At 48.2% G+C, this 13,390-nt stretch overlaps 1 protein-coding gene across 7 annotated transcripts in view; it reads right to left on the bottom strand.

The window, feature by feature from the left end:
- Positions 1–13,390, bottom strand: part of LOC111838861 (formin) — an 85,182-nt gene that overhangs the window by 34,257 nt on the left and 37,535 nt on the right. For all 7 annotated transcript variants that reach the window (XR_002836977.2, XR_002836975.2, XR_002836976.2 and 4 more), the window contains 7 exons: positions 11,651–11,738; positions 8,640–8,701; positions 8,287–8,375; positions 7,187–7,316; positions 6,546–6,692; positions 6,392–6,451; positions 6,093–6,213 (listed from right to left, as the gene is read on the bottom strand). Coding sequence is in view for 4 of the 7 variants with exons in the window: in XM_023802248.2 (XP_023658016.1) it covers positions 6,093–6,213; positions 6,392–6,451; positions 6,546–6,692; positions 7,187–7,316; positions 8,287–8,375; positions 8,640–8,701; positions 11,651–11,738 (697 nt within the window). In the remaining 3 variants the exon portion in view is untranslated. The remainder of the gene's footprint in view (positions 1–6,092; positions 6,214–6,391; positions 6,452–6,545; positions 6,693–7,186; positions 7,317–8,286; positions 8,376–8,639; positions 8,702–11,650; positions 11,739–13,390) is intronic.

Consider the following 13,390-nt stretch of genomic DNA (forward strand, 5'->3'; position numbering starts at 1 on the left):
TTGCTTTGGATGTGTAAACTCACTAGAGCAGGATATGCTCAGTTGTCATCTTGTTTTATTTAACTGGCACTTAGCATGTGATACAAACTGCAGCATTAAATCATTAGTTGCTCTTGAGCTGGTACAACAAAGACCAGACGGAAAGCCTTCAATTGTTCCAATATGTCAAAAGCTGTGAATGACAATATGTGAGACTGAATGAAAACCAAAGTATCAAGATATAAAATATCATAAACCCTGACCCATGTTGTCAGAATATTACAGAAGTAAGGCAGCAAACTGGCTTTAATTTAGGCTACAGTGCATCATATACAGATTCTGCCAGAACGCAATCTGAAATTCCGCTTGAATGACTATTGCCGCATCTGTCCATTTGTTACATCCTGTCCGTCATGTCAGCTTGATGTTGCTTCTCCTGTCATTCCCTGTACTGGCCTTCTTTTTTTGACCCCTCACAGTTTTATTTCCCTGCTCCTGTTCAGTTAAATAATCTCCTATTTTTCACCAAACACTGGCCTTTGAGTCTTGCATCTTGTGATGGAATGACCAGAGTCCACAAACTGCCTAGTGGCAATCCCTGGGAGCCTCTGGCACTCCACATCTCTGCCTACATGCTTTCCCCTGCCTCCCAGTGTCCGAGCTTCTTGTCCACACTCAGCAATGGTTCTTGGACAACCCACTCATAGACCCACTGAACAACAGTGACTTGGAGGAGCTTGAGAAGGATGAGGACCTCAGTGAGTCTCTTGTTGTCTGGGTTGCTCCACCAAACTGTGTGGATGCCGTATAGGGTTCACCGTGATGATGAGGATGTCATCCCTGAGCTGATTCCTCCAGAGCCCCATGCCTTCGATGTGGACTGGTTCAGCTCACCGTTTTCTTGTGGCGTGAAGCCGTTCAGCTTGCTGCTTCCTCATGACAAGAAGCCACTCTGTCAGCTACAGCTAAGGCCACCAGTTCTCTGCAGCTCACCATAGCTGAGCCTGCCAGTTATACACAGCTTGGCGCAGCTCCTGGTTCTGGCCGAAGGAAAGTGGAAGAAGCTGGTTGTGCCTGTGCCTCCCGTCTTGCCTGACCCGGTGCAGTCAGAGCCCTGCCCAGGGGAAGCTGCTGCCTCTCCGCCATGTAAAGCTGCTTAGTCTGAAGCTCCTCAGCCTGCCTGTACTTCCCGTAGTCAACAACAGCTCCACCCACTGTTTCCAGCCGCAGGAGGAAGAAGCAAAGGAAGCTGGCTGTGCCCATGGCTGCCGCCTCACCTGACCTGGTGCCCCTAGAGCCCTGCCCAGAATGGGCTACTACTCATCCCAAGCCACTCAAGTCTGACCCAGAAGGGGTTGGCGTTTGTACTGAGCCTCCAGACCCTGGCCCAAAAGGGGGCGCTGCTCATCCCGAGCCTCCAGAGTCTGGCCCAGGAGGAGCTGCTGCTTGTCCCGAGCCTCTAGAGTTTGGCCCACAGGGGCCCACTTCACTAAATCCTGCAAAGTCTGGTCTACAGGAGCCCATTCCGCCCAATCCTCCAGAGTCTGGCCCAGGAGGGGCTGCTGCTTGTCCCGAGCCTCTAGAGTTTGGCCCACAGGGGCCCACTTCACCCAATCCTGCAAAGTCTGGCCCACAGGAGCCCATTCCGCCCGATTCTCCAGAGTCTGGTCCACAGGGGCTAGCTCCACCTGATCCTCCAGAGTCCAGTCTACAGGAGCACACTCATCCCATCCTTGTCTCTGCTCTGCCCCCAGAGCCCATCCTTGTCTATGCTGCATCTCCAAAGCCAATCCTCACCTCTGCTGTGCCCCCTGTTGTCATCTTGGTGGCCTCCTTGTCCCCTGCAGGTCGTGACCAGGCTGATACCTGACTCCCTGGTCACTGCCAGGCTGATGCTTGACTTGCCGGTCGCTACCAGGCCAGGTTGGGTTGACACGTAAGATACTCTGCCAGAGGACTTAGAATGGGACCCTCTGGGCCTTGCCCTAAGTCTTGCTCCATGGGCCCCACCTCAGGCTGAAGTCTGCACCATAACGGTCCTAAGTCCCACTGCGATCAGCGATGTTGGTTGGGGCCCCGAAGGGGGGTTGGTTGAGTCTTGTCCAATGCTGTCCGCCCTAGCAAATCCCCTACTATGGCCTGGGGGATAATTCCCTCTGTGCCCTCCTGCTCCTGCACTGCTGTTCCTTTAGCACCCTCCTGCTCTTGCCCTGCAGATCCCACAGCACCCTCCTGCACCTGCCTTGCAGTTCCCATGGCACCCTCTTGCTCCTGCCTTGTAGTTGCTTCAGCACCCTCCTGCTCCTGCCCTGCAGTTCCCACAGCACCCTCCTGCTCCTGCCCTGTAGTTCCTTCGGCACCCTCCTGCTCCTGCCCTGCAGTTCCCATGGCACCCTCCTGCTCCTGCCCTGTAGTTGCTTCAGCACCCTCCTGCTCCTGCCCTGCAGCTCCCACAGCACCCTCCTGCTCCTGCCCTGTAGTTCCTTCTGCACCCTCCTGCTCCTGCCCTGCAGTTCCCATAGCACCCTCCTGCCCTGTAGTTGCTTCAGCACCCTCCTGCTCCTGCAGCTCCCACAGCACCCTCCTGCTCCTGCCCTGTAGTTCCTTCTGCACCCTTCTGCTCCTGCCCTGCAGTTCCCATAGCACCCTCCTGCCCTGTAGTTGCTTCAGCACCCTCCTTCACCTGCCCTGCAGTTCCCACAGCACCCTCCTGCCTCTGCCCTGCAGTTCCCATGGCACCCTCCAGCTCCTGCCCTGCAGTTCCCATGGTACCCTCCTGCCTCTGCCCTGCAGTTCCCACAGCACCCTCCTGCTCCTGCAGTTCCCACAGCACCCTCCTGCTCCTGCCCAGTAGTTCCTTCGGCACCCTCCTGCTCCAGCCCTGGTGGCCCCTCGTCGTCATCCGGCCCCACTGGCCCTCGTGATCCAGATGAGCCTTGCCACTGAAGAAGTTCAGGAGGGTCCACATCCCTGGGTTGCTGCCCAGTTCCCCAGGGTCCAGGAGACTTCTTGGACTTTTTCTGTTCCCTCTAGTCACACCTTGATTCCTGTCCCAGTTCTCTATCCTACCTTGGTTTTGTCTTGGCCTGTGTCCTCTGTTGCCCTCTCCTGTGTTCTTATCCCTATCTCTGTGATTCCTCTACCTGTCTGCCCTGCCCTGGTGTGTGTCTTGTTGGGTGTCCTCTCTGCTGTTCCTGGTTTTCCCTTGGTCTAGTCATGTGTTTTATCCCGTGTCCTGGGTTTTGTCCATCTGGTGTTCCCAGGCTTGGTGGGTTCAGTCTGTCTCTGTCTCTGCTGCTCCCTGGTCCCCTTTTATATCAGGCATTTTTCCTTTGGTCCTTTTGGTCCCTGATCCAGCCCCTGCCTGCTCTGTACCCATTGTTGTGCCATGTGTCCTGTACAGTCCTGTCCTGTCCGGTGGCTCTGCCCCTCTGGTCTTGCGTGGTATCTGTCCCATGTATCCTGTTGGTCCTATCGTTCCCTGTCTTGCCTGTTCCTGGCCCTGTGTCAATAAACCCTCTTTTGTTTGCCAAATGCTGGTCTACATGTCCTTCGTCACGCATCTTGTGACAACAGTCACACCACCTGGTATTTTGTCCTATTTAAATTCTAGCCCAGAGTTCATAAACCCTTCATAAACACTATATTTACCCTGCATAAATTCTAAATATGAGTCCTGGCACTATGTTTTCCCCTATATAAACAGTCCATAACACCTCCATGCATTCACATCTTAAGCACCTCCTCGTATACCAAGTGTTCACACTGGACACACCACATACACTGTTTCAGCATAACGGCTGTGCCTGGACCTGACATTAAAGGGCACTGACATAGGGATGCTGCCTGATTTGCCACAGCGATAAATGCTCAGTCTCACATGGACCATTTGTGAAACACTAAAATTCCCTTCAGCAGCAAACAAGTTCTGACTGCTGGTTTTTATGTGACACTGTTTTGTCCCAGAATGTCCACGCCTCATTGTCTGCTGCAATTAGCGGCCGCTTCACTCATTTTAACATGCAGCTTCTCCTCGAGGGGCACATCTTGGTCACGGGGATGTGGTCATCAGTCCACCCCCTGGGGAGGGCTCCTTTTTGGGTTATTACCACACAGTTTGGGATTTGTGGGGGGGATTACTTTGCCAGACAATTACATTGCTATTACATTGCAATTACACTGTTACTGCACTGTAATACTGTCAAGTTCCAAGGCGTAACATGTTATTGGCTATGCCAGTTCCCAGCAGGAGTAGCACTTGGTAAGATAACCCTCTAACATTCTCCCCTACTTCCTGTGAGGTTTAGGGTCGGGACCATGCGCTCCCCCAGTCGCATTGCCCCATGTTGCATATTTGCAGACCCAGTTTGTACTGACAGTTTGCAATGACACAAGACGAATGCCATCGATTTGTCTTTCAATGTCAAGAAGACATTTCTACCACAAAATAACACCACCAGTTTAATGTCCCACTTTGTGTATGTAACAGACAGCACATTGCCAGGACAGACTGCCAAGGTTATAGCAGGGCTATGGTGCTCTGAAAAGCACAGACCTGCAGCGGGCAGCTCCCTGACAGGCATGCAACTGGGGCCTGGTCTCCGTCCTGTCAGAGCTGGGTGGGGTGGGGGTCAGATCAAACACAAAAAGGGGGAGGGATCGTGTTTCTGTACAAATGAGTGCATGAGGGCTGTGGGGCCTGGTGGGCAGGCCGGGGCCATCCTGCTCCCGTGTGACTTCACTGAACAAACAGCCACTGAGAGCCCAGATCTCGGTGCTCCCGGCGCTGACCCCCTCCCGCCACCACCATCCATCCCTCCTGCCGATAAATCAGCCTGGCATAGAGGGTGCTGCACCATTAGGATGGACCCCTGGGGAAGGTTCTCCTGTGGGCTGGTGATGCATCTATGAGGCTCAAATCAAAGCAGTGACATTACGTGGATGACATTATGAGCTCACACAGCTAACCCAGAACCAGTTCACTTCAACTAGGAAGCTTTTTGGCTTTGTGGCTTGGTAGAGGCATTGCTTTGGGGTCTCTGGTGTCATGCAGACGTGGGAACCACCAAGCAGAACCATTTCAAACATGGAAGACAATTAAGCCATGCCATAATTATCTTCTTCATGAAAACAACTAAAAATGCCATTCTAATGAATCTGTTAATGGTGTGTCTTTAATGAAGTACACTACTTTGTTTCAGCAGCTGCTGGTAATGATAATGCTCACTAAGCCATGCTCAAAAAGGAACCTACAAAAGGCTGGGAATTTGCTGTAGCACTGTGCCAATACCCTGAGGACACCCTGCCCAGACTCCTGAACCTTCGGTGCACAGATCAAATGATCAGACCCTTATTTCACATTTATTGTCTCTGAGGCTCCTGTTTAGCCTAATAAATGACTGACAGCTCAAGGTGGGCCTGGGACTCTTTTTGTGGGCTCTTTGTATTTCTCCAGCAGGTCAGCGAGGACCAGGATTTAACAACGATCTGAGGATGGGGGGGAAACGACCAGAAAAGGTAATTGCTTTCATATGGCGTGTTATTGGCTGATTTAAATAATCACAGGCACGAGGAAGGGGGTGGGTGTGGTCAGTGGGACTCAAATCTGATCCCTCCCCCACTCCCACCAATACCTAGAATTTGGGTTGGGAAAGGGGGGGGCTACCATGCTGAGGTCCTACAGGGGATGAACATTAAAATTGAGTTAAGCATGTTGAAAATGTTAGTATTTAACTCCGGGTTACATTTCATATTTCAGAACACAATCAGCCTCCTAAGGTGGATCCCCCTTTGCTGTGAAAAGAAATACATGTGCTGATAGATCAGCAACACCATCAGCAGACTGAGACCAATGCAATAACATCATCAGCAGACTGAGACCAATGCAATAACACCATCAGCAGACTGAGACCAATGCAATAACACCATCAGCAGACTGAGACCAATGCAGGGGTGTGTGGTGGGAAGCATTGGAGGAGTTAATGGCTTCTTACCACTTTTGTTCTCATAAAATTATGTGCTTTTGCTTTCTTTAAGACGAACAGAAAAATTTGCTCAGGGATAACAGATGCTAATGATCAATATATAAATGGCATTAAAAAGGAGAGTCTCACCAGACAGATCCCTCTTCAGCTTCCTGATGTCTTTTGTGAGGTCATCAAGCTTGACTTGGGCAGCGAGAAAGAGATCCTGGGGCTCGGGCAGTGGGAAAATGCTCTTCTCTGTCCCGACATGCTGGGAATCAAAAAAAGAAGACCCATCAAACATCACCTTACTGTTATCCAAAACTGCTTACCGTGGGTTTACACAGCTTATCCTTACTTAACCACCATAAGCAAAATCCTCAGTTCCTCAATCAGACAGCTGTTAAGCGACAGAGGGCTGTTAGGGATCATCAGTGATTGCATCTCACCTCATCGAAGTTGCGTAGATAGTAGGAGACCACGTAATCCACCAAATTGATACGGTTGTCCTGGAACACAGAAAAACATACCTAATAACAGCAGAGCACCAGGCAGGGTGGAGGGCCACTGAACAAACTGCAAGGTGTGCTAATGAAGCCCTACCCGGCTTTTGACGTCCTTCAGTTTGGGCAGGATCTCGAGACCAAACCCATCCGCCTGGCCTCTGGTGTGGTTGCCCCCGTTCATGTAGTTCCCAAAGGCCAGCACCAAGCCCATAATCTCTTTCACGCTGTCTTGCTCCAGTAGGCCCTGAAGCAGATGGACATCTCACAAGTCTTATACCAACTGAGCACAGCCAGCGCATTGGCCAGATTGTAACCATGAATCCACAAGCCATGCTGTCACCTCATGCTTTAGGCCTCTGCTCTGTATCAGAGCACAAACCAGCTTTTTTGCTCAGCATTTTCTACCCGCTCTCCCACTCATACTCCCCCCTTGCCCAGACCCCCCAAATACACACATTACCAGACAGCAGCGACTGTGAGCGATGCATTGTTTAAAATGGAAAAGGCCGAGGTCGCCAGCTTGCTATTTTGAGAACCAGAAGAGGAGAATGACTTGCGCTCTCCTCTGTCGTATCTCAAGTTCCTTGATACAAATCACAGGCCCTGAAAGTCAGCAGGTCAACGCCACGCACACAACCCTCTGGGAGAGGGGTACTAGCTACTGGCAATGAGATGCAGATCAGCTAAAAGCTACTGGGGGTAAAAGGGCAGGTGGTGGGATCACGGCTGGTGTCTTGCCTTGCACACATGGGAGACTATCTCCACTTTGCGATGGACAGCAGATATGCCATCAAAGAAGACAGACTGGAATATGATGCAGTGGGCTCGGCCAGAGAAGTCGGGAATCAGGGACAGCTCGTACAGGAACCTGCAGATGAGGGAAAATACAGAAGAACACAGAATGTCCTGGATCTCTCAGCAACCCCAGTTATCACTCCATTAGAAAACACATAGATGTATTTTAAGTGACCCAATTTACTTAAACACTACATATTTGGACAAAAGAATGGAATCAAACAAGACATCCTGTTCTGATATTGTGAAGGGTCTTGGGCAGCGTCTGGGTATAATAGTAATAATAATAATTTTAAAAAGTGCTTCATCACTCCTTGATCATCCAACCAACTCAGCAAAGTTCACATAAACACAAGCATGTTTGAGAAAAGGAGTAATATCCTCAGTGATTAGTCTGTTGATGTAGTTAGAGAGTAAGGGGATATGACTCATTCTCTGTGACAGCTAATTCAAACATGGCAGCTCCACCACGACCGGGCGGCTAGTTGAGCTGCCTTTATTGCAAAGGGCCAGCATGGAACCAATCAAAATAATACGCTCTGAGGAGACAGGCAGGCACCGGTGAGAAACTTTCACAATGCACCTTTGCGCTAACTGTGGCCATTGATGGACCTTTTAAATTTTGTGAAGTCCCACCCCATGACACGGAGCGGACTGCACTGTAAGACAGTAAGCATTCCAGGAAGGTGGAACAAACAGGAAACTGACGTCAGAGCCGGAGCGGAGGTGTTTGGCTTGCTACTGACAGCGTAAACACGCAAAGGGAAAAAAAGCCTCGTAAGCCCTGCTAAGCGCTGTTTATATACAGTATCACACTAAGGCATTTCACTGACGAATGGAGAAGCTCATGATTAATTGAGAGCTCTGCCTCAAGAAAGCAGTGAACTCTGCTGAAAAATTACCCTCCTCCGTACAGTTTCTAACGCCGGCAAGAATGAAGTATAAGAATAGCTAGCTTAAACAGGCTAGAATATGCCCTTGTTTTGTGTGCTGCTGCAGTCAGGGTCTGAGGTGCCCTGTCTCCAGCCACAAAAGCTGCTTACTGTTCAGGTTTGTCGAGTAGCTTGGCTGCCTCCTCACCAGAGGTCTCATGGTGCTTCTTGATCTTCTCCAGCTCATCGCTCTGTGCTCGCTGCAGTGGGAGGGTGTGGTGAGAGGGAGACATCAGGAAAAAAACATAGTAAGAAAAAAACGGGGGACAATTTCCCTGAAAAACAGGCTACCAGCACGAGGGGATGTCAAGGAGGAGGCGAAGGTGACAATAACACAAAAATGTGACATAATGCTAGAGCAACCATAGCCATAGAGCAGGCGAATATTAATATACCTTGACACAATAAACTGAAGCTCTCTTCTGTCTCTTGACCTGATGGATTAAGTGCTCTGCTATACTTACATTTTCATACAAGGCCTCAATGGTCTCCAAGTCCACCACAGTGTGGTCCACAGTCAGAACAGCTGGAACAGTAAATGTGTTTATTAGAGGCATTCTCTTATAAAGGGGAATTCGGGCAAGCATGCTATCCCAATTAACTGCTGCCTACATTTGGAAACCGTGCAGATTTTTTTACCCTGCAAAGTAAAAGAGGATAAATGCATACAGTCATGGTATTTCCTGTACCATACCAGTGACAGCCAAAGAGTCAACAGGTTTTATATCCTACATCAGTGTTTCTCAAGCCAGTCCTGACTGGGCGTCCCTAAGAACTGTTCTGAGAAACACTGTCCTACACTGCAGCGTGGAGGAACAAGGCATTTGAGGTATATCTCCATATCTTGCCAGGCACACACAGTGTTCAAATTGCCACAGCAAATACAAATAAATGCTAGTAGGTTAGCACTACTGCATCACACCTCTGGGACCAGGGTTCGAGGCTCTGCCCCAGCTGGATGTGTGTGGAGTTTGTGTGTTCTCCTTGAGTTGTTAAATTGCCAAAGGTGTGAATGTGTATGTGCACTGATGGGTTGGTGCCCCATCCCGGGTAATCCCTGCCTTGTGCCTGTACCTTCTGGGATAGGCTCTGGACCTCTGTGACCCTGCAGAGGATGAGTGGATATAGAAAATGGCTGGATGGAATCCTGTGGCAGTGAAGGCTATGTGCTTTATTCATTAAGTTGCACCATTACTTCCTTCCAAGACATAGGAATACTGGAGGAGACTCTAAATAAAATGATACAAATCAACTACTGAACAATTAATCAGGCTGAATTATACTGACACCTATTAAGCTGAAGACTTGCTAACCTTCTTCGTAGATGACTAACACTAATGTTCATAACTTTCTAAAGCAAGGCTATTTCGGCCTGCGTTAAGCCTTGATTAAACAAAAAATGTGACATGGTGATCATTATATTCCAGCTCTATTGCCATTTCAAACTGGATAACGTCATCAAGAACACACTGTGCCAGTAATATACTAAATGTTAGACTATATGTTTATCTTTGTAATTTTTCCTTTATCGTTAGAAAACAATGTTCGTTTCTTGAGATCTCAAGAAATTTATTCCATTATCACAAGAAAATGGTATAAAAATGCATGAAATTTCATGGCCTTTCTTGACTTCCATATCTTAGCAATTAAAAAATGTAAATAATACAAAAACCTCAGTGACTGATCCTGTCATACAACGTGGATGCCGTGTCCGCTGCTCCACAAGGTTCAGAAGTGGAGCCGCACACGGTGTCTCCCTGCTAATCGACATGCAGGGCACTAAGCCTCTTGGCCACGGGTCATAGGAGAGAGCCTGTAACTGCTTAACCCCTAGACCTGCAGCAGGAACCACCGCAGCTTGCAGTAATGATCTCTGGGGGTGGGGTTCTCTGCGGTCTGCTTGTGGCTTGCCTGGCCACTCTAACCTGCGTCCGCCAACACCAGTTCATGCAAACTAAGCTCTGCCAGTTACAATAACAATGAAAGTGTGGTGTTGTTTGTCAGAGGGAGGCCGACAACTGACTCCCATCCCAGAACTAAGGCACAGCCACTGCTTAGAGAAAGCTGGGGAGGCTAAGGTAGTCTCCGCTTCCATTAGCCATTGGACATATATGTATGTACAGGGCATGCTGAGAATACAGATTTTATGCACTCACTAAATCCTAAATCCATTTCCAAATCCATGGTTTCCCTGTTTTTAAATTAGAGACGGGGACAAACAAGCTGTATATGAAGACTTAGCATGGTACGATTCAAGCTCAGAGGTATGCATCTGGAACAGACCTGGGTCCAAACTGGCTGTTTGCCATGTTGAAATAAAATGGAAAATGCAATCTTGCCTCTTAACCTGCCAGTCATGCATAGCCTCCAACCCCCCCAGAAGAGGAACAGTAATGGCGCTCTTCTTTCCTCAACAACACCCACCCAAATCGCAGCTCGTGAGTGGTGGTAATTACATTGTAAGTCTCATGTCCTTTTAATTTCCCATCAAAAAGGTGGGTTAAAGTAATTATTAGTGGCTTCTTCTGCAGTGTCACAATCAGAATGTCCATTTCACCTACACCTTCCCATTATAGCAGTAGGAAGTTAACACATGCAGGGTGAGCGTTGGCGCTTTTTGGGATATTTTTTTTTCGGCACCAATTGTAGTTTAGATGTGGGGGGGGGGGGGGGTTGTGGGAAATCAACACCCGCAGCTTGGCCCAACGTGCTGCTGGGCTTGTGTTGGGTGTGTTTTATGTGGCGGCGTGGTCCCCGCTAGCTGCCAAAGGGGATTTATATGCAGTCAGATCATTAGCAGGGTGTCGCTCCCATTAGGCAAAGGGGGCCCATGGCGGCAGTGGTGGCGGCTCCCAGACTGCCAGGCACCCGTGTGCCGTCCCACCAATTTCTCCACCTGGTCAATTGCCTGCTGTGTCATGCGCCCCCTAGTGGACTTTAAACCCACACAAAGTACAAAAAAGAAAAAAAATTCACTTTACTGAAAGATACACCCAAAAGCAAAGCACTATTTCTAATTGAAAAGGTTTATGCAGAGACTATCTTTCCTCTTGCACAAATATTCCGCATGTAATGTTTAAAGAAGTTCAAAGCCTCAAGAGACTGAGAAAAACCTCTTTGTACTTGGCCAGTCTTTGCAGTGCGCAAGCCAATGAAATGAAATGGATAATAGCTGATGTAGTTTCATTCAAGCAGGCCAGAACAATTCAGAAAGAACTGTCTTCCACTTACAGGTCAGAAAGAACTGTGTTCCACTCACAGAAAGAAGGGGAAGAGCTGACAGGCATGCTCATTGCACAGTAACTAGTGGATCACTTCAAATATCAATTAACCCTGAGCCCTTACAATGTAAAGTAATATACATCATTGAACGTCAAGGGTCAACAAGTAAAACAACAGCGACTATGTAGCTAACATGGGGATTGGGGGGGGGGGGGGGGGGGAGGGCAGGCTGACCCACCAAGGCAGGCCTTACCTTGCTGTATGTCCTTCATTTCCAGGTGAAGACTTGAAATAAGGATTCCCACAGCCTGGGAGCGCTTTCCATCCAACAGCTTGACAATCTAACAAGGATAAAGACTTTATTTCACTCTCAGCAAGCTCTATAGTAAATGAAATCCAAGAACATTTGTAGTTTGAGTGGCACTGGGCACTGGTTGTCATAAATAATTGGGACGATTGCACTTAAATAAAACCATCAAAGCTTGGATGAAACAGCTGAAATTTTTAGAACTTTGGGCACATACCCATCTCCGTAAATTCAAAAAGCTTCACTTGGGAGCAAAATCGCCAAACTTTTATCCATTAAAAATGTGCAAAAACAAGTTTAAGAAAACCACTTAACTTTAATATACCGATTAAAAGGTTTGTATTAAAAAAACTTCATTTTTAAGTTTTTTTTTTTTGGTTGGAATTGCTTTAGTAAAGTTTAGTAGGTAAGAACCAATTTGAATGCTAAATGTACTACATTTCAAGCAGCAACGTCTCATAGAGAAACTTTTATTTTTAGGAATAATTACGTTCCGTGTGTAGGTTTCTCAGAGACTTTCAACATGGTTACTAACCCCAGTGACAAAAACTCATGGATTCATGTTTTTTTAGGGAAAAAATAAACAGCAGCCGTGTTTCAGGCAAAACTCTAACAGAGCAAAACAGTGGAAATCATAAGCGGATAAATGTGTGAAGTTCTGTATTAGGATACATTACTATGCACCCCCTTGCATGCCTTGACCCACAGGACCTCCGCAGAAGGGTAGAACAGCCTGCCTCCAGCGAGGTTAAAGAGGACAGCCTCTTATGCCCCCCCACATCTCCGGACAGACCTGGCAGAGCATCCACTATGGAGTGCCTGCTGGTGGGTGTTGGGGGGCGTTGTAATTGAGGGCCCCCGGTGGAGTGTAATTTGAACATCTTCTTGTGACCTATGAATTGACCCCCAGCCCTAGGCAAACCCAAGCACTGCTGGGATTCTCCACGGCCCTCCTGCATGGCCAGACGAGCGGAGACTGGACAGCAGTGGGGATGTTCATGCAAGAGGTCAGCCTTATTGAATGATTTTGGTTTACGAGCTAGTCCCTGGGGAACGGCAAGCAAAACTTAATACCTGCGCAAAACTTTGCATGTCTCCAAAATCTGATATAATAAAAATATTAGGCAGCCGGAAAGTTAAAGAAAAAAAAAATCAAACCATAAAAGGACATCTTTTCAGTCTGGACGAGCAGGCCAGGGTTTTATAACAAACTATAAATTCACGGGATTTTTACTTGTGCCTACAGATGGTCACAATTACTAACGACTGAATTACCCATAAAGCTAGAAACAGTTTTTGGCAAGGTAAAGCCCTGCTTTAAAAGTTAATGTTTCAGTTTCTTCATTAGGTAGCAGTCCCCGTTATTACTGTGATTCGGCTACTGAGGCGTCCAGTGGGAAAGTGGGAGGGAAGCCTTAGAAGTCAGTATTGCATTACAGGAGGCAAGAAAGCATGCTGCTTCGACCGCCATTACCAGCATCATCAGTGATCCCGGTGTCCTCAGACATAGGAGGAGAAATGTGAACGAAAGAGTCATTCCACAGCACCTTTAATCAACAGCTCTCACTCTGGGCCCCAATGAGGTGTTTCTCTACATTCCTTCGCAGACAGAAAATTGCACAAACCAAACCTTTCAATGGCTATCTAGTAGAGGACTTTTTTTTCCAATTTCTTTGGCTACCTAAC

This window comes from Paramormyrops kingsleyae, chromosome 14 (genome assembly GCF_048594095.1).
Source record: "Paramormyrops kingsleyae isolate MSU_618 chromosome 14, PKINGS_0.4, whole genome shotgun sequence".
Taxonomy (NCBI): Eukaryota; Metazoa; Chordata; class Actinopteri; order Osteoglossiformes; family Mormyridae; genus Paramormyrops; species Paramormyrops kingsleyae.